Consider the following 19,881-nt stretch of genomic DNA (forward strand, 5'->3'; position numbering starts at 1 on the left):
TTAGCTTTCATTTTGTGTTTTTTCTTCTGTGAATTTTGAAATCGTCATATAAATTCACAAAAGGAAACAAGACTAGTGATGCAGAGATAACTAGACCATTATTTATTTCTAAAGTAACACTGTATTACAAATATTAAATATCATATATTTGTTTTAAAGCTGATATAAACCAAGTTACAAACTAGTGATGCGGAGAAAAGAGAACATAATTTTACAAGACTCATTATTAATGTAAACAATTGGGGATTTATATTTTATATTAATTGTAGCTGTTGCTCTCCTTCTAAAATTTACTTTAACATTTCCTTCGCAAAGATATTTAGCCATCATTAGCAGTATGTGGTCCAATGCTGTTCTGAGACCTGGCCATTTCAGTTTCAGCTGTTCTAGCTTCTTCTCTGAATTTCTTGTATAGGTCACTTTTGTATAACTCTCTAGTCCTATGCACCAGAATGAGTGACACAAGAGCCCCTAACAAGCAAACTGCAGTGATTATAATGAAAGCCAATTTGTAGCACTCACCCCCATTGCAGTTCAACTCCTCCCCTGCCTTTCTCTTTAGCCCCAATGATGTCATTTGCTTTCTTGCTTCCCTGTCATACAGATACCCTGCAACCCTTACACTCAGCAAGTATGATCCAATTGGACTTGCTATTGACCCAACATTGTACAATGTTGAGTAATATTTAAGACCAAAAAGTTCAGATATGATAGAAAATATTAAAGGCCAGTTTGCCCCAAAGCAGAACCCAATAACAATTGAGGCTACATAGAGACCATTTGGGACGTTGAATGCAATTAAAAGGTGACCAAAACAAGATAATACAAGGAACATTGTGAGCATGATTGGCCTAGGGAGTTTAAATTTGTTTATGATAAATTCCGAGACAACCCCTTGTCCAATTTTACCTAGATGGATCCAAATGGCCATAAGGGAAATAAATGTACTTATAGTTTGTGCAGGATATCCTAAAGATTTTCCAATTTGACTTAAGTTATTTACCACAGTCAGGTTGCTACCAACTCCGCATATAATAGCAAAGAAAAGAATCACCATGTCAAGGCAAAAAATGGCTTGAAGTATTGTATGATCTTCACCCCTATCCGGGGGCCTGAGTATGTTTTGCCAACATGAAACTCGTTTTTGGTTAGTTAGTTCTGAATGGGGAGCCTGTGCAGGCTTCTCTTGATTAGGCTTTTCTATGCTTACATTCATGGGCTTTGGAGGGTCTTCAGAATTGATGTGTTCTTGTTTGCTCTTCCAAATCTTGTGCTCTTCCACAATAACAACACCAAGTGGAAGGATTAGCAAGAGAAGCATCACGGTGGTAGTGATATAATGCTCACTCTCTGTGAAGGTGAAACATTTCTGCGCTATGATTATAATCATGAGAAACACTGAAAGGACTAGTGTTAAGTAGAGGAACCTATACAAGGCTTTTGAATCATTTGGCTGCTGAATACCCCTGTGGTTCCTGATTACTGGTAGGAAAACAAAAATTGTAGCAGTTGGTAGCCATGACATAAGCAAAATTAGAGATTTTGAGTCCTCTCCATAGAAGGCATAGTATAGCTGAGGGATGATTGCTGCACTCAAACCCAGATACCCACTCAAAATTCCCAATACAATGCCTCTGATTCCAGGGAAATTTTTGACAGTGGTAACTAGAGTTCCAGTGTTGGTGAAACAATGAGAATTGGCTCCAATAAAGATGTACAAGCACATGTTCCACAGTTGGGGTTTTGCAATTTTTCTGGTCACAGTAAGCCAAATCATAGAATACCCAAAAAAATTGAGAATCCCACCAATAGTTAAGACAACCCAAGGTGGTGAGACCTCGTTGATTAGGCCTGAATGAATACCAATGTTGGAACCCAAGTCTTTGAAGAAGCCCAACAAATTGAGAGTGGATTGGTCGTAGCCTAGAACTGACTTGATTTCTCTTGAGTAAAGGCTAAACATGTAGCTGGCTCCTGATACTGACATTATCATAAATGAAGAAAACACCATGAACCACCTCCCTTTAAGGACTTGGAGTGCAAAGATTTTGTTTCTTCCCCATCTATTTGCATCACATCCCTGATTTGGTGTAGAGAACACCATTTTTCACACTTCTAAGTTTCAGCAGATAGCTAGAAGCTTAGCACTTCTTTGTAAGGGAGATGTGCTTACGGTGTGTTTGGTTTGAGGATTATGATCAAATAGATAGGCAAATTAGAAGTGGATTTGTTAGATGACCATGTTTGGCTGAAAGGCTTCCATATTTGTCCATGCTAATCATTATCCCAGCAACTGAATTTTGTATGTCTTTTGGATAGAAATAGCAGGCCAAATTTACCCAATGTGGTATCGTGCTTTATCTATGTAAATGGTCATGGCATCTAAAATCCATATTACGAGCGTACCCTCTGTGTGTCTTTTGGTTGGAGCAGAGTGTTGGAAATCGAGAAGCACCTTGAATGATTAATTTTTTAAAGCCAAGGTTATTTTTGTAATAGCACCTTTTTATCTCATCTATATTTTACCTACACCCAAACATAGATTTCATAAAAGTTATTTAATTTTTCAGTCTAAATTTTTTCCAACCAAATAACTTTTTTTATATTTTCCTATCAAACATAATCCTCCAACCATTTCCCTATGAATAGCATTTTCCTATTATTCATAAAATTTCTCCTCAACCAAATTCCCTAATAAATAAAATAAGGTCTGGTGTGTATGATTGCGTCATTCGTATATTAAAAGAGTTTCGATTTTCTTCCGTACGAGTTTTATTGAATAAAATATACAGAACATTTGTGTTACCAGAATTTTATTTTCTTGTAATGATTGGATTGCTCGAGTAGCCAAACAGAATCGGCCTTTCCAAAATAAAGAATACCGAAGAGAATATTTGTATATGTGTGCATGGGTGAGTAAGAAAAGAGTGGTGCACCATTTGTGTTATTGGGGTGATATCATGTGGCGAGCAAGCCCAAAAATTTAAGTGGTTCCAAAAAAAATTGATATTTTAAATTATCAAAATATATATTGTAATTACACAAATTTATCAGGAAAAAAATTTACTATGAATTTTAGCATATTTATTTAAATTATGTACCAAATAATATCACATAATATTGAGAATTCAAAGAAATATATTAAAGCGAACATATAAAACGGCACTAACATTTCTGGTAAGCATTTCTGTAACACCCCATTCTAGAACCGGTTTGTTAACATTGTTTTATGATATTAAGCGCAGTTACAATCATATTGGTTCAATTAGAAACATGGATCATTTTTTTCTTTTTAAAACCTTGCTTATTTTCCTTACAAACAATCTGAATTTAAAATAACCAATTACGTGATTATAACCATGTGAAGTTGCAGACTAACAAAAACTATACTTAATATCATAAACTTTCTTGATTAGACCTAATTAAATGGTCTCTATTACTTATTTTAAGAGATAATAACTTTTTCTCAAAACTGAGGTTGGGCGCTTAAGCCCATTTACTGGGCGCTTAAGCCCCCTCGGGTAAAGGATTTTTAAGTTTCTGTTCAAAGAGAGGGCTTAAGCCCCCTTACAGGGCGTTTAAGCCCCTTGTGCGCGCTTAAGCCTCCATTTTGGGCGCTTAAGCCCCTAGCGACTGAAAGTTTCTCCCTGCACAGGTCCTCCAGGGCGCTTAAGCCTTCTCTTTTGGGCGCTTAAGCCTCATTTTTCGGGTGCTTAAGCCCCCTCCACCGGTGCAAAACACTAATTTTTCTGTTTTCCTTTATTTCTCTTGGGGAATTAAGTCCCGCCATTCTCTAACTTCTTGGTACCAAATTGACAAGGGATAGCCAATCATGGCCACACACCAATGGCTCTACATCCCACATGCAATTCACCAACTTATCATTCAACTCAAAATGAGAAAACATGCTTCACATTCCATCAATGTTACAATGACTCATTTCCATCATGCCCAAGGACTTAGATACAAAAGGGACATGATCAAAGCAATTAGCCATATACACCAAGGCATTCACCACCACAATGATCATGCACTAAGAGATTTTTTTGGTGTAAAGTGCACCGCACCATGGGTACAAGATCGAAAAGAATGCATTGATTGCATTTCAAGTGAGATGTCCAAGAGAAAAGGAACAAGGGGAAGAAGAGACGAGAACAGAAAATCGTCCATCCGAATATATATAAAGAATAATCTGTTAAGACAGAGTTTGTAGTAGTTTCATTTCCACCAGCTTACACAGACTCTTGAAAGATTCGGACTCATGAATTTGAAAAAAAAAAAGCTATCTATACGCTGCTTTCCATGAATTGCTCCAGATCTGGTGCACACCAGTTCTCTCTAGAAAGAGAATGTTCACTAGAAAGCAAAGACCAGCTAAGAAAATAGTGAGCTAATCAAGGTCGGGACCAACTGAGCTATACACCCCAAATATATAAATATAGTAGTGAATAAAGATTGGGGCAGAAAATGTTAGTACATAGGTGTCCTAGAGACAATCTGAGAGTTAGATGGATCCATGTACTTCTTTATTAGTTATGAATAAATTTTATGAATAAAAGCATTATTTATCTTGTTTCATATTGCATGTCTCAAATATTGATTGGAGGTAGTTGAAGACCTGAAATGGACTTTGTGCATAAGTTAAATGTTGCTTATAATCATGAATTAAATTGATTGAGCTCATAAAAATTATTGTGAAAAAGTTTGATAACTTAGTGAATTTTTAGATGAATGAGCATGATTTTGAGTAATAGGATTGTTGGATGCTTGTGAAATTGAGTTATGGATTAGTTATATTAGTTAATTACATGATGTGTGGTGCATTGGATGTATGAAAAATCAATTGAGAATCCTTTGGTTTAGGGCCTTGAAGAATTCGACCATTTAGAGTATTTTGGAGCTTGAGTGTGCAAAATTATATAATTGAATTGATTGATGATTTGAATCAAGTTTAAATGGATTGTATGAGTGCGACATGCATGTGAATTGAGAAAAAAATCCCTTGACTCGGAGTTAATGGGCATTCGGCCATATAGGGGAATTTAGGGTGAATATGTGCAATTAGATGTTTAGTTTGATGAATTGAGTTGTTGAGTGTTTCGATGAAGTAGTGTAGGCTTGAGTGAGTGCCTTGAACCTTGACAAGGAAAGAAAAATTCCCTAGCCCCATTGGTGTGGTATATTTGGCCACATTGGGGCTTTGTGGGAAAAATTGTGCTAAGTTATGAATTGATGAAATTGTGAGATAGATATAGTGTTGAGATTGGTTAAGGAGACCATAAAATGATGAAATGAAATTAACAACATGAATGGGGTGATTTGGCCCTAATGGCCAAATTGTAACATGAATGGGAGAGAGTACATTGTTTTGCATTGTGACTTGTTTAACAAGTGGATTGATGATCATATGCTTGTGATTATTGTAGGTTGCCTCCCACAGACGAAATCCTAGAAGATTGGAGCTTGAAGCTTGTGAATTGCCTTTGGTCCTTGACCAAAAGGATATTGGTAAGTGATTAATCACTTGTATGTATGATTGTATGGATAACCAAATGAGTTGTCTTTGTGGCACTAAATGATGTGGAAATGACCTCTTGTGTGGGCATTTCTTTGATGAAGAAAGTTGCGAGGTAACTTGTGATTGAAGCAACCTAACTTGGGAGCTTCAAAAAGATAATATCTTGGTACCAGGGTTAATCCCCGTGTACCATGCCCATTAGGGTAGTGGTTGGAAGTTGTTTGATGCAATAATGTATAGATTATAACATGATCATGCATGTGTTTGTTGAATGGTACATGTGAGTTTGTACCGTATCTTTGGCTAATAGATAGTTGTTGTATACCGTAGGGGACTTCCACTGGAGAGGCCTCCGTGGGAGTTCCAATTGGCCAGAGGCCATAGAGTTGTGATCCGTTGAGGAGCACTCTAGGAATGTCTCTGGAGATATAGTTGTGGGTGCCTTGAATGATATCTCGGGGATACATTCTTGGATGAGAGCCCGATTGATATGTCGTATCTCGTATGCCGTGTAGGCCATTGGGCCATGTGATTTTTATGATATGTGTATAGTTTCATTATTGTCATCTTGCATCTATGTGAGTCATTGGGCGGAGTAATCCTCCAGAGCCTTTGGATTACTGAGATATATTCGTATATCTCATCCCGCGTTATGAGGCTATGTTTTAGGTGGTTGTAGCGGTGCTGGAGTCTTGGGTAAGAGGCCCACAGGTTGAGGATGTGGAGAGCATGTTGGAATGTATGATGATAGCATGCCATTTTGCATTTTGGGATGTATTTTGTAGGCGAGACTTAGTACAGGAACATTTTGTATTGCATGAGTTATGTATATTATGCATGTTGTTGTTCATGTAGCATTATTTTGGCTAAGTCTAGCATTGATTTAATTATTGTTATTTGGAGCATTTGATTAGTAGTTATATTTGGTATTGGATAAATGTAATTAAAGAATGATGGATCTTGCGTAAGTTAATGATGCATGATGTGATGAAAGGGCAATAGGCCTATTCTAGGTTAAGATATTATCCAATGATTTTAAAGGCATGTAATTGAATTATATGATTGAAATGAGTAATAAGTTGTAAATGGATCAAGTAATGGATTATAAATTAAAAATGATGCAAATATGTTGTGGGTTGTAAGAGCATCAAGGTTTGTTGATCCTTGTGTGCCACCCTTTTCAATTAGGTACAATTTGATGGTTTAGAACACACTTTGATAAAGTGGGATTAGTTAATAAAATAAAAGAGATACCGTCGAATTTTCTAAAAAATGATCAGTTTGTAGGTCAACTTTGGGAGACCATATATCCTTGCACAGATGTCCAAATGGGACGTGCCATACACCAATTTAAAGATTGAGATGTCATCTTTGTTATCCCAAAATTTGGTTTCATTTAGAGCTGTTGAGCGTTCTATACGTCCAAAAGAGTAAGGACTACTCAAACGCACCTGTGCAGGGGACTACTTCGGGTCCCTCTTTATAGAAATTATATCTTCCTCTTTTCTTATTCAAATTAGGCTTACAATATTTCAAATTGAAGATCAAGGTGTTTAGTATTCTGTATAAATATTTGAGAGCATTTGGTTTAGTAAATCGTTGGGAATCACAGAAATGGTGAGGGATATTTGGTGTCCTGATTGTAGTTGGTTGGCAGTTTTGTTTGTCCAACTTCAAACGGTGATAACCGGAGCTAGAGAACTCCAAATGAGGCGTAGATACCTTGTTGGAAAAGCAAAAGTGTCTAGTTTAACATACTAAAAGATGAGAAATTAATAAAGAGTGGTTCACGCCCAGTTGTGTAAAAACAGAAGTGAACTCTGATTTAAAAAATGGTAAAGATGAGTTTTAAGCTAAGCTGGTTTATGGGAACCTCTTTGTAACTTAAAATAAGTATTGTATGATAGTTAAGCAATTATATTATTATTTCTGTGTTTAGAATTCAGTTACGATCATTGTTTTTATCATTACGTTTTATGTTGTTTTTAAATACTTACGTAATGAAAAGGAAAAAGTTTACTTATATTTTTAAATAAACCACTGTGATTGTTGTAAGAACTTGCACCGCTAAATAACTAATTAAATGAGATTATCTATACCGGAGAATGGATTTGATAAAGACTATGCATAACTATGGTAAGATGATTATTTAGAAAGCCGAATAATGCTTAAAGTCACTTTTTTGATGAAAAGTGCAGATACCGGTTCTGCTTTGCGTTATAAATGTGGTGGTGAAGTATCCCGAAAAATTAAAATAAGTATATGAATATTTCTAGAAAAACATCTAGGACCATAATATCAAGTTTGGAGTAAGAATAATGAGTTTTGATGTCAAAACTAATACCGACTATGTATAAAACGCGTACCGGCAAAGTGCTACGAAAATTATAAGAAAAATATGAAAATTCCTAGAAAAATGGCTAGGTTCAGAATATTAAGTTTGAGATTAAAATAATTAGCGGAGCTATTAGAATTAATACTGGTGAATTAATTAAGTAGAACTATAAATAAGAATTTTTCACTCAGCTCTAGGTCAGTTCTGATCCCAAGGCTGATTCCCTCTATTGCTGCCACCTTCCCCTCTTCTCAAGACTTGAGCTTTTGCACGGAACTTGACCAAGAATCCATTTTTACTCACATTGCTTCACTCTTAAGCCATTGAACCATCACCATTTCTTGTAAGGACTTGAGAGCAGACTTGGGAAGGGAGAAAAATCACTTATTGTGAGGTTGTGAAGTCTGTTGGGAGGTGTGGAGCTGCTGATTTCTTGAGTGGAGAGTGTTAAGACCATTTCCATTCACTTTGGTGCTTCAAGAGGCCATTTGTGAAGGAAAGAACCTTGTTGGTAGACCAAATTCGCGGCCTTGATTAGTCGGAATTATAGGGTGGTGAGGAAATATTCAAGACACCTTTTTCTGTTTTCACAAGCCTTAAGGTAACCTTTGACCATTTTCCTTGAAAGTTCATGATTATAGCTTGTTTGAGTCATTAAAAAGGGGAACTTTGATTATTTAAGTTAATGGTTGTTAATCTATGCATGATAAGTGGTAATAAAATTCTGTTTGTGGAGACATTGGACTCAGAACCATTGGAGGACCCTTAAAACTGAGTTTATGTAGAAATTGCACGAATTTCTGCATTCTGTCTGAAAAGAATTTGAATACTTTTCGTGGAGTATTCGAATACTTGCATGGTATTCGAATACTCATCAAGAAGTATTGGGATACTCTTCTGGGAAGAGAAGTATTCGAATACCTTAGTAAAAGTATTGGTGGTATTCAGATATTTATCGGGTATTATTTGGATACTTTGTGGTATTCAGATACCTTAGTGAATGTTGGGAAAGGAGAAAAATCACTTCTTGTGTGGTTGTGAAGTCTGTTGGGAGGTGTGGAGCTGCTGACTTCTTAAGTGGAGAGTGTGAAGAATGTGAAGAATATTTGATATGCTGTTGAGCTATTGAACCATCACCATGCATGTTGTGTTTTCTGAAATTATGTGAAGAATATTTGATATGCTGTTGAGCTATTTTATGAGTGCAAATGTCATATGATATGTATGTGGGGTGTTCCACCTAGACGGTAATCCTGAGTATGTGGAGACATACAAGATGGTAACTCAGTGGGTGAGGTACAAGAGAGGAGCCTTGTACTGTAGGTTGTAGACATACGTAATTCCTACCTTTTATTCTCTGGCAAGTAGGATACATACACACATGACATAGACATATGCTGCATTGCATGGATATTGTTATTATACTGTTATCATCGTTTTAAACTTATATTGCACATGTAAGTGAGCTTGGGGTGGAGAGATCCTTGAGAACCTATTGTCTTACTGAGATTTCTTTTTAGAGATCTCACCTCGTGTGGGGCACATTTTCATGTAAAGGTACCTCTGAGGTTAAGACCTCTAATGGCAGGAGGTCGGAGTTGAGCTGAGATGTTGCATGCTTATAGTGTCATATTTGGTTTATATTATACCCTGTTATTTGATGACTTTGGTATTTGAGACATGTCATTGTTATGTTGTTATATTTGGCGAGAATGTGGGTTGTCCATGCCACATTGGTATAAGTTATGCTTGTTTCAGACTGGTGTTATAATATTGTATCAGGATGTTATCCGGTCTACGCGTTGTAGTTTCGTGACTCGATACATTTTCTATATATTGATGTTATTTAGTGTAGTTTTCCTTAATTTTTCTCTTAATTATTAGTTCTTCTTGGGCCTTGTAAATTGTGAGTTTTTATGTCATGTCCATAACAATTAGTAAATAATGTTGTGGTGTGCTAGGGTCCTAAAAATCAAAATATTAATTCAATATTACTATATTAGGAAGGTGGATAATACATAAGTTCCTCCTATCTATGCTAACAAATTTCGCAACAAACCACTCTGACACGAAGCTCCGATCATATAAAACATATTAATTCAAAGAGGTTAAACTCAATATTTTATATTATATCCGTGTTACATAACTCAAACTTAGAACAACAAGGAAAGAAGAAAGAAGAAGCAGTGAAAGAATAGCATAATGGGGACTGTAACAACAGAACTGAATGTCACGTCATTTATTCTTCTTATGACAGACGAAACTCAACATACATAACTGAAAAGAAAAATATTAAAAGACATGCCATTTTCGGAAGCCAACAAATTCTGACAATAATTAAAATTGACAACCTCACGTTCTCACTTTGTTGTTACCTTTAAAGCAGCCAACAAATTGAACTAACAAAAAAAAAAAGCCAACAATAACAATTATTGCAGAATTATTTTATTCAAATTTGACAGCAGCACACTACTTCATGAGAACTTTCTCCTTCATCAATAAAAAGTAACTCAGCAGTGAGCCAATTTAGCTACAAAGTCTTCAATATTTTTATCAGAACTTCCTCCCTCATCAATAGAATTCTTTGCCAGATTCTTCCATTTGATGGCATTGTTCTTTATTTCATTTCCTTTTTCAGTCTCCATCATTTCCTTTATGCAGTGTTTAATTGTTCATCTTCTAACTATCTCTTTCTAATCAGCAACATCTTTGATTCCCATTTTCCATGCATCTGCAATATGCTTTGCATTTGTGATTTGGTCAGTCCAAAGTGGCATTGCAATCATTGGAACACCTAAGCTCACAGCTTCCAATGTGGAGTTCCAACCACAATGTGTGAGAAAACACCCCACAGCCTCATGTGTTAAGACTTGTAGTTGGGGACACCATGTTACTATTAAACCCTTCTCTGATGTCTCCAGAAATTCCTTTGGAAGCTTATACTGTTCACAAGCTCTAACCACCCACATGAAATAACTCCCACTATCTCTCAAACCACCAGCTAGTTCCTCTGTTTGCTCCTCACTAAAACCTGCCATGCTCCCAAAAGAGACATACACAACTGAATCCTTGGGCTTTTCATCAAGCCATTTGATGCAAGCTTCTATATTTGGATCAAACATGCTAACACCATATTCATTGTCATCTTGGAGTCTTTTGTCCAAGAACATAGATGGTACAGATGGTCCTATTGGCTTTAATGGCCAAATCTTCCCCAACCAATCAACAACCTAAATGGAATTTCATTTCAGATTTCAATAATCAATAAAATCACTTCTCATTAAATCCCGACTTACGAGAATAGTGTTAAGGGAAATTCTTGTATGTATCTCTACTTTGCAAGGATGCTATTGAGTTTGAACATGTGACCTTTTAGTCACAACCAGGTTCTTCCTCAAGTTTCAATAATCAATAGCACAAAAAGGAATAAGTAACAATACATTGCAGTGGATAAGAACAAATAAAATTAAACAATGGAATTTTCAGGTATTCAAGTGACTTACCTCTTTTTCCAGTTCATAAAATGTGTTTGCAAGAACCCAATCTGCTTTATCAATGTTGGAAAATTGATTCAAAATTATGTCAAAGTAACCTGGGTAGGATCCATATTTATACAAGAATGATGGCAAGTCCCCAGATGCAAGTTTTGGCAATCCTGGTAGCAAAAACTCTGTCCTTGAAAGAGGTAACTTGTTAAGGACCAACCAGAATTCAAACTAAGAATAGGATTTACTCAAAGAAATAATACTGAATCTTCCTCATTCATATAATTCTCAGCAAACATTACATACAGAACATAATTTGTTTAACATGAAAGACAATACAGAATTCCAATAGAAATTAACAATGCAAAATAGTAAAGATAGTTGTGGAACACATATGAGAGGTTCCACTCTCTCCCAATTCCCACAAGGGACCCAGCAGCAAATATTCCAGATGATCCTTTCCACGCTCCCTCATCAGCTTTTATGTTTCTCCCACTAACGACCCTTCTCACGCATCCTCTGCCACATTGCTATTCTGTTGAGGGATATGATTGTCAAATTGTGCCACCTGGTTTGCACCCAGCACCGAATGACCAACCTGCTGTGTAATTCCTATTGGGCTTTCATGATCATTGAGGGCCCAACTCTTCCTATGCTTGGTCTTTTGATAAACCTGCAATGGGATTGTATCAATACTCCCTCCCAATTTAAGCACCTTGTCCTCAAGGTTGAACAGCGGGAACTGACGTTTAATCACAGAGTAGTCCTCCCAAGAGTTTTCGAATGCAGGCAAGTTACGCCATTTCAGCAACACTTCTAAGCTATTCAACCTGGAGCGTCTCCATTGCAACACCTCTTCAGGTTCCACTAGTAATTCCCAATCTTCGGACAAACACTCTGGTAAGTGCTGGACATTGGGTACTTCAGCAGTGGCTGGCTTTAACAGGGAAATGTGAAAAACTGGGTGGACCTTGCACTCAGCAGGAAGGAGCAATTTATAAGCCACCTTCCCAATGCGTTGGCTGACTTTGAACGGCCCATAGAACCTGGGACTTAATTTTTCATTCACCCGCTTGGCAATGGACTTCAACCTGTACGGCTGCAACTTAAGATACACAAAATCACCCTCCTTAAAATGCAACTCACGTCGGCGCTTATTAGCTTGTTTAACCATGCGGTTTTGAGCTTTGAGCAGGTTGTGTTGTAGTTCTTGGAGAATGCTATCTCTCTCCATTAGAGCCTGTGAAACTCCATCCAGAGCAGACACAAAATGATTAGCTTTGAACAAGGTAGGAGGGTCAATGCCATATAGCACCTTGAAAGGTGTTAAACCAGTGGAATCCTTGTAAGCCGTATTGTACCAATATTCAGCCCAAGGGATCCATTTGGGCCACTGCCTAGGCTTGGGACCACACATACACTGGAGATACACCTCAAGACACCGATTGACCACCTCAGTTTGCCCATTAGCTTGGGGGTGATAAGCTGTTGTATAATGTAACTTGGTTCCTGCACATTTAAAAATCTCAGACCAGAAGGAACTCATGAAGATTCTGTCCCTATCTGACACAATGGTGAGAGGGAAACCATGGAGTCGTACCACCTCTTGGATAAAAAGTTCTGCTACGTCCTTTGCTGAATAAGGGTGTTTCAACGTGAGGAAATGTGCATATTTAGAGAATCGGTCCACCACCACGAAGATGGTGTCAACTCCCAAAGCTTTGGGTAAACCCTCTATGAAATCCATCGATATATCAACCCAAACCTTACTGGGAATAGGCAGTGGTTGCAATAACCCTGCTGGTGATAAATTCTGAGTTTTGCTAAGTTGACAAGTAATGCAATCTGCCACAAAGTCTTTGATGTGTTTCCGCATTCCTTCCCAATACACAATACCAGCCAGCCTCTTGTACGTGCGCAGAAACCCAGAGTGACCTCCTATTGCCGAATTGTGGAATTCCTCTAGGAGTGGAGTAATGAATGCTGACTTGCTAGAAATCACCAACCTATCCTTGTAAAATAACCTGCCACCTGCCAATTTGAACCCATCATGTGCATCAGGATTAATTACCAAGTCTTGTAGTATTGACCGAAGCCTATTATCTTGCTGCACTTCTTGGTCGAGCTGCTCCAGATCTGGCAATTGTAGTTTGGATAAACTGGTGAATTGCATTTGGCGAGAAAGAGCATCAGCCACCAAATTCTCTTTACCAGGTTGGTATAAGATCTCAAAATCGAACCCAATCAACTTAGAAAGCCATTTTTGCTGATCCTCCCCAAGTGCCCTCTGTTCTAGGAGATGTTTAAGGCTTTTTTGATCCGTTTTTACAATAAAATGTCTTCCCATGAGATAACGCTTCCACTTCTGGATGGCAAATACAATTCCCATTAATTCCTTCTCATAAACGGACTTATTCATAGCCCTTTGGGAAAATCCTTGGCTGATATATGCTAGGGGCTTGTTCTCTTGCATCAAAACTGCCCCTATCCCCTTCCCGGATTCATCTGTACACACCACAAACGTCTTCTGGAAATCGGGAAGTGCTAATACAGGGACTGCGCACATTCTATTTTTCAGCAAGTTAAAAGTCTCCTCTGCATCAGGTCCCCATTGAAAACCATTTTTTTTTAGCAAATTAGTTAATGGTTTGGCCAGCTTTCCGTAATCCTTGACGAACCGGCGATAATAACCTGTTAGACCAAGAAACCCTCTCAAACTCTTAACATTCTTGGGGACTGGCCACTCCATCATGGCCTTTAGTTTACTAGGATCTGCTCTAATGCCTTTAGTCGATATGATATGTCCCAGGTACTCAACTTGTGGACTCCCAAAGCAGCATTTTTTTTATTGACAACCAGCTGATTCTGCCTGAGCACTTCGAATACCCTTCGAAGATGCAACTCATGTTCTTCCCTACCCTTGCTGTAAATAAGGATATCATCCAGGAACACCAAAACAAACTTTCTTTAAAAACCCCTTAAAATCTCATTCATGAGTGCTTGAAACGTTGAGGGGGCATTGGTCAGCCCAGAGGGCATGACCAAGTATTCATAATGCCCCTCGTGTGTCCTAAACGCCGTTTTGGGGATGTCCTCCTCCTTCATTCTGATTTGATGGTACCCAGATTTTAAGTCCAGTTTAGAAAAAAATTTTGAACCACCCAATTCATCCAACAATTCTTCCACCACGGGGATTGGGAATTTATCAGGTACTGTCCATTTATTGAGGGCTCTATAATCGACGCAAACCCGCCAGCTACCATCCTTCTTCTTCACCAAAATCACAGGACTAGAGTATGGACTTGTGCTATGACGTATCCAACCAAAAGCCAACAATTTAGCAACTAAATTTTCAATTTCAGTTTTCTGAAAATAGGGATACCTGAAAGGCCTAAGGTTAGGCACCTGACTTCCTGGTTGCAGGTTGATGGCATGATCGCAACCTCTCTTGGGAGGGAGGGTCCCTGTTGCTTGAAAAAGGTCTTGAAACTCCTTTGTCAAACTCTCTAATCCTTCCCAACAGCTCCCCTCTTCTGTTCGAGTCTCAATATCTGAGCTCACCAAATATCCCTCTCCTTGATCCTGCAAAGCCTTCACCACTGATTTGAAAGAGCCTTCTGATCTTGACAGTGAGCTATCGCCCTTAATCATCACCTCTGTGTTGTCTTGTCTGAAACGAAGTGTCATCTCCTTAAAATTGGCCCTTATATCCCCTATTTGTGTCAGCCACTCTAACCCAAGCACTACATCAGCCCCTCCTAGCTCAAACAGGAATAAGTTTTGCTTAATAAGAGCTGACTGCACTTTGAGCTCTACTCCCATGCAAACTCCCTGACACTTCACCTTGTGGCCGTCTCCCACCAAGACATTGTACGACTCAATATTTGTCACGAACAACTTCATTGGACCAACCAAATCTTTCCTTACAAAATTACTTGAAGCCCCGCAATCTATCATGACCACCACTCTTTGTCCAGAGATTTCCCCCCATTCTTTCAAACTTTGGTTTGAAGTGAGCCCTAAAAGACAGTTAAGGGATAGTTGCAACTCCTTTCCCCCATTGTTAGCTTCATCTCCTTCCTTATTCTGTTCGGCCGCAGCCCCTTCGTCTTCCTCCAGAAGCTCGTCGTCATCATCGTCCACCAGTAGGAGATGCATCTGTGGTATCTAACACCTGTGGCCTGGTCTCCAGCGCTCTTCGCATTTGAAGCAAAGGCCCTTCTGGTGACGGTCGCGCCACTCAGCCTGGGAAAGACGTCGCCCTTGACTGATATGGCTCTCCGAAGCATGGCCACCGACAGCTGCTGTCGATCCCTTCGATGAAGATCCTCTTTTGGTGTTTTCCGTCAATGAATTTTGGGAAATAGGGTTATTTATGTTCGATTGTGTCGTTGAGTTAGACTGGTTCACGTTAATTGGAACGGCTGATGCAAAAGAGGTTGGACCCCCTTTTCTAAACTCGTTTGGGCCTGCATTTCCCCTTTGGCCCAAATTCGAACGCCCACCGCTGGACATCCCAGTTCTCCCCAACGGCCCCATGCCCTCTTCAGCCCAAGCCATGTTCCTCCTCTCAATTTTCATGGAGTATTTCACCATGTCGGCGAGACTCAGCATGGGAATCATCAGCAACTCTTCTCGAATGCTACTCCTCACCCCATTGAGCCACGCTCCCTTGAGTAGGTCCTCATCTTGAAATCGTAACACTCCCACGACCTTCTCGAATTCTGATCGAAAATCGGCTATGCTCCCCCATTGTTTCAGGGTATACAAAGCACGATACGGATTATCGAGTGCTTCTGGTTGGAACCGAGAGAGCAACTCTCTTTTGAAACGCAGCCAGGGTGAATTGGGATTCTTTCCCTCCCACCAGTGGAACCAATTAAGTGCCTCTCCTTCCAAAACCACCATTACTGTGCTCACTTTTTTTGCCTCAGTCACCTCATTGATCGCGAAGTACCTCTCAACCTTGCTCACCCACCCGAACGCATCCTCGCCGAAAAATATGGGAATCTCCAACCGCCTTGGTTGAGGGAAATTCATACCTCCTCTTCTCCGGTTACCGTCCCCTCTATTATCGGTGCCATGTTCTTCGTCGTTGTTCTCTCCTTCCCTTGAACGGATTCGTATGTCCCTCGCCATCTCATCCAATCTTCTGATGATCTCAGCTACTCCTCTTTCACTAGCCTCCATTCTGAGCACCACCTCTTGATGCCTCGTTTCGCTTGCATCCAACCTCAGACAAAGCTCTTCGTGCCGAGCACAACCCCTACGCAGCCCTTCTTCTATCTAGTCTAAACGGTGTTCCATTTGTCTCGTCCAGACCATTCCACAGAGCTCCTAGATCGGAGCTCTGATACCAATTGTTAAGGACCAACCAGAATTCAAACTAAGAACAGGATTTACTCAAAGAAATAATACTGAATCTTCCTCATTCATATAATTCTCAACAAACATTACATACAAAACAGAATTTGTTTAACATGAAAGACAATACAGAATTCCAATAGAAATTAACAATGAAAAATAGTAAAGATAGTTGTGGAACACATATGAGAGGTTCCACTCTCTCCCAATTCCCACAAGGGACCCAACAGCAAATATTCCAGATGATCCTTTCCACGCTCCCTCATCAGCTTTTATGCTTCTCCCACTAACGACCCTTCTCACGCATCCTCTGCCACGTTGCTATTCTGTTCAGGGATATGATTGTCAAATTGTGCCACCTGGTTTGCACCCAGCACCGAATGACCAACCTGCTGTGTAATTCCTATTGGGCTTTCATGATCATTGAGGGCCCAACTCTTCCTATGCTTGGTCCTTTGATAAACCTGCAATGGGATTGTATCATAACTCAACAAACTTTTTATAAGCATGGAAGTATATGTTGTTAACAGAACAAGTTTGAGTGAAGAAGGCAGCACCAACGAGTCCAAATTTCTTAGCAACATCAAGAGACCAAGGCAAGAAAGCATCATAGATAACACAATCTGCAGGGTTGTTAGATCATGCAAGCTTTTGAAGAAGCTCAGATAGAGTTTGTGGTCCAACTCTCCAAAAGGTATCTTTGTAAACTTCAAGGCTCTCTGCTGCTTCAAGTCCTCCATCATCATAGCCATCTGAGATGCTTTCAACTTCAATGGATCTGAGATTTTTGTTGGTAATAGTCTTCCAATTGGAAATAACAGTTATCAGAGTCACCTTTACTCCTCTTTCAACCAAACGCTTGGAGAATTGAAGCATAGGATTTATGTGACCTTGGGCAGGATAAGGTAAGACCAAACAGTGAGCTACATAGTTTTTCTTTTCCTTCTCCATTTTTTCACCTTTCTGAGTGTTTTGTGTTCTCTTCTCTATCTGAATGCAATGAAGTTTGTTTGTTCCAATTGCATATATATAAAATTGGGAAAAACGATACAACTTTAATAAAGTAATAAATGTAACAGATCAAAATAAAAAAAAAGTAATAAATGTAACATAGTTAAATGAACTGTTGTTTTTTTAACAAATTTTTGGTAATGAACATGTGTAGGACGGCAATAATTTGTTTTCTTTAACATTAATGTTGATAAGTGATGAGTTCGAGCATGTTCTCTATAGGGCGGCAACAAGATTCAACTCAATAGCAAGGGTATGTCATCAGGGCTATTGAGTTCGAACATGTGATCTTTTGGTAATGAGCATGTATAGGGCGGCAATATTGATAATAGCGACAAGTAGCGTATGTCATTAGGTCTTCAACTTGTGTTCATGGGTGGAGGCGTGCTTCCTACCTATGCGCGATGCAAGTCACACATGACATGGGGATGTAACTCGACTTGATTTGAATTATTAGTTTGATTAAAATAATATTAAAAGATTCATTGCTATTGAAACCTAGAATTCTCGAACTGAATTATATCAGTTTGATTAAAACAAATATTTAAGTGAGCAAGTATATATTACATGCCATTTAGCTTGAATTGAATTATTAGTTTGACCTAAATTAAATTATAAGTATTGGTCTGGTGTATATTAAAAGGTAAAAGGTAAGACTTAAGCAGCCTCTAATATTAACCGATAATTTAAAAAATTGATAAAATAATATATTTTATTAATTAAATTTATTTAATTTAATTTTAATAAAAATACTGATACGATATAAACTAACCACACAAGAAAAACGGCGTTTAAGTACACTTATTTAGCCACAGTTTAGAATGTGGCACAATTTAAAAAAAAATTCAACTTTGCTATGCACGTTACATAGACTTGGCAAACTAAGGCCCTATCCATCTTTTCACAAATCTCATGATAAAGCCCAATTATTTCTTATATCTCACATTTACTCATTTCTTGTTTTCGCTTTCATGCTCATTTTCTCTCTCTCTCCCTACCTCTGTGTTTCATATATCCAACACCAGTATCGAACGCCGCGAGGACAAGGACACCAGAGATTGCTGGCCTTATGAGCGAAGAAGAAGAACCTATTTTCTATCCGAGTTCATTTTGGTCTCTTAATTTTTTTTAATTAAATTATTTTGGTGATTTGTTGGCTGAAATCTAGAGTTTTTGCTTGATTTCTTTGTAGCTAAACCAATCTATACCGATTCAATAAGAATGGGAACCAGTGGAAAGAGCAAGGTGTGGGCACCAAAAAGTTCCTCATAACCAGGTAAGATTTGACTACAATTGGTTACAATTACAAGATTGCTGGCCGCACACATTTGGTCCATACCATAGATGTATTGCAAATCTTAAAAATGACAAATACATTTCGAATTGGATATGATTTATATATTTTCACTGTCAATTTTTAGTTACAGTTATTAAGATGAAGCATCACATTGGGTCAAATATGGATATAGTTTTGTGTCTTTGATTATTTGAGTTAGCTAGCAGAAAGTTGTGTTTTCCCTCTAGATCGAAATATCAAAAAATGTTTGTAAGCTTGACATCAGTGTTTGAAAAATATAACTGCAAGACGATAATAATAAGCTGGGAACATTTTTTATCCACAAATTTGAATATATGCATTCGTCAACCAGATGGGTTTTACTCAGGTGATTTGTTGGAGAGCCCCAAGGGAAATTTGGATGAGAAGCTAGAGAAAGATTAACCATTTGTTAATATATTGTTCCTAGCCATAATAAACGAGGTCTAAGAGTGCTAACTACTACAAAGGTGATCTTAAGGTGTGCCCAAAGATGATTCATCAAAAAAGAAAAAAATGGTGTATAAAGATGGTGTTCCTGTTGGACCGATTTCTATACTAGGAGCAAAACAAGTAAATAACTCACTGATAAAGGAGCTGAAACTCTATTTGTTATTATCTCTTTCACAGGCTTGTTTGATATGAAATACAAAGGACCTATTTATAGGCCAAAATACAAAAGCTTAAATGATGCAATTAAAGACTCCTAGGGAAACTAAAGAGCCAAACAACACAACTCTTCATAAAACTCAAAAGACACAACTCCTCGTAAAACTACTAACATTAAAGTTTATCTAACAGTTCCTACTCCATAAACTTAAATATTCCTTTCATCCTTCATGCCAATCATCCT

At 38.3% G+C, this 19,881-nt stretch overlaps 1 protein-coding gene and 1 pseudogene across 1 annotated transcript; both read right to left on the reverse strand.

Moving 5' to 3' along the window:
* Positions 1-319: 319 nt before the first annotated feature.
* On the reverse strand, positions 320-2,104 carry LOC133303516 (protein NUCLEAR FUSION DEFECTIVE 4-like). Its single transcript, XM_061503436.1, has one exon. The coding sequence runs from the start codon at positions 2,102-2,104 to the stop codon at positions 320-322; it is 1,785 nt and encodes a 594-aa protein (XP_061359420.1).
* Positions 2,105-10,363: 8,259 nt separating this feature from the next.
* Positions 10,364-17,653, reverse strand: LOC133303518 (UDP-glycosyltransferase 74G1-like; annotated as a pseudogene).
* Between the last annotated feature and the right edge of the window lie 2,228 nt (positions 17,654-19,881).

This window comes from Gastrolobium bilobum, unplaced genomic scaffold, assembly GCF_033153095.1.
Source record: "Gastrolobium bilobum isolate Gb01-03AN ecotype WA unplaced genomic scaffold, APGP_CSIRO_Gbil_v1 utg911, whole genome shotgun sequence".
Lineage (NCBI taxonomy): Eukaryota > Viridiplantae > Streptophyta > Magnoliopsida > Fabales > Fabaceae > Gastrolobium > Gastrolobium bilobum.

Coding starts and splice junctions, on each gene's coding strand:
- LOC133303516 (XM_061503436.1), bottom strand. CDS start 2,104: ATGGTGTTCTCTACACCAAATCAGGGATGTGATGCAAATAGATGGGGA.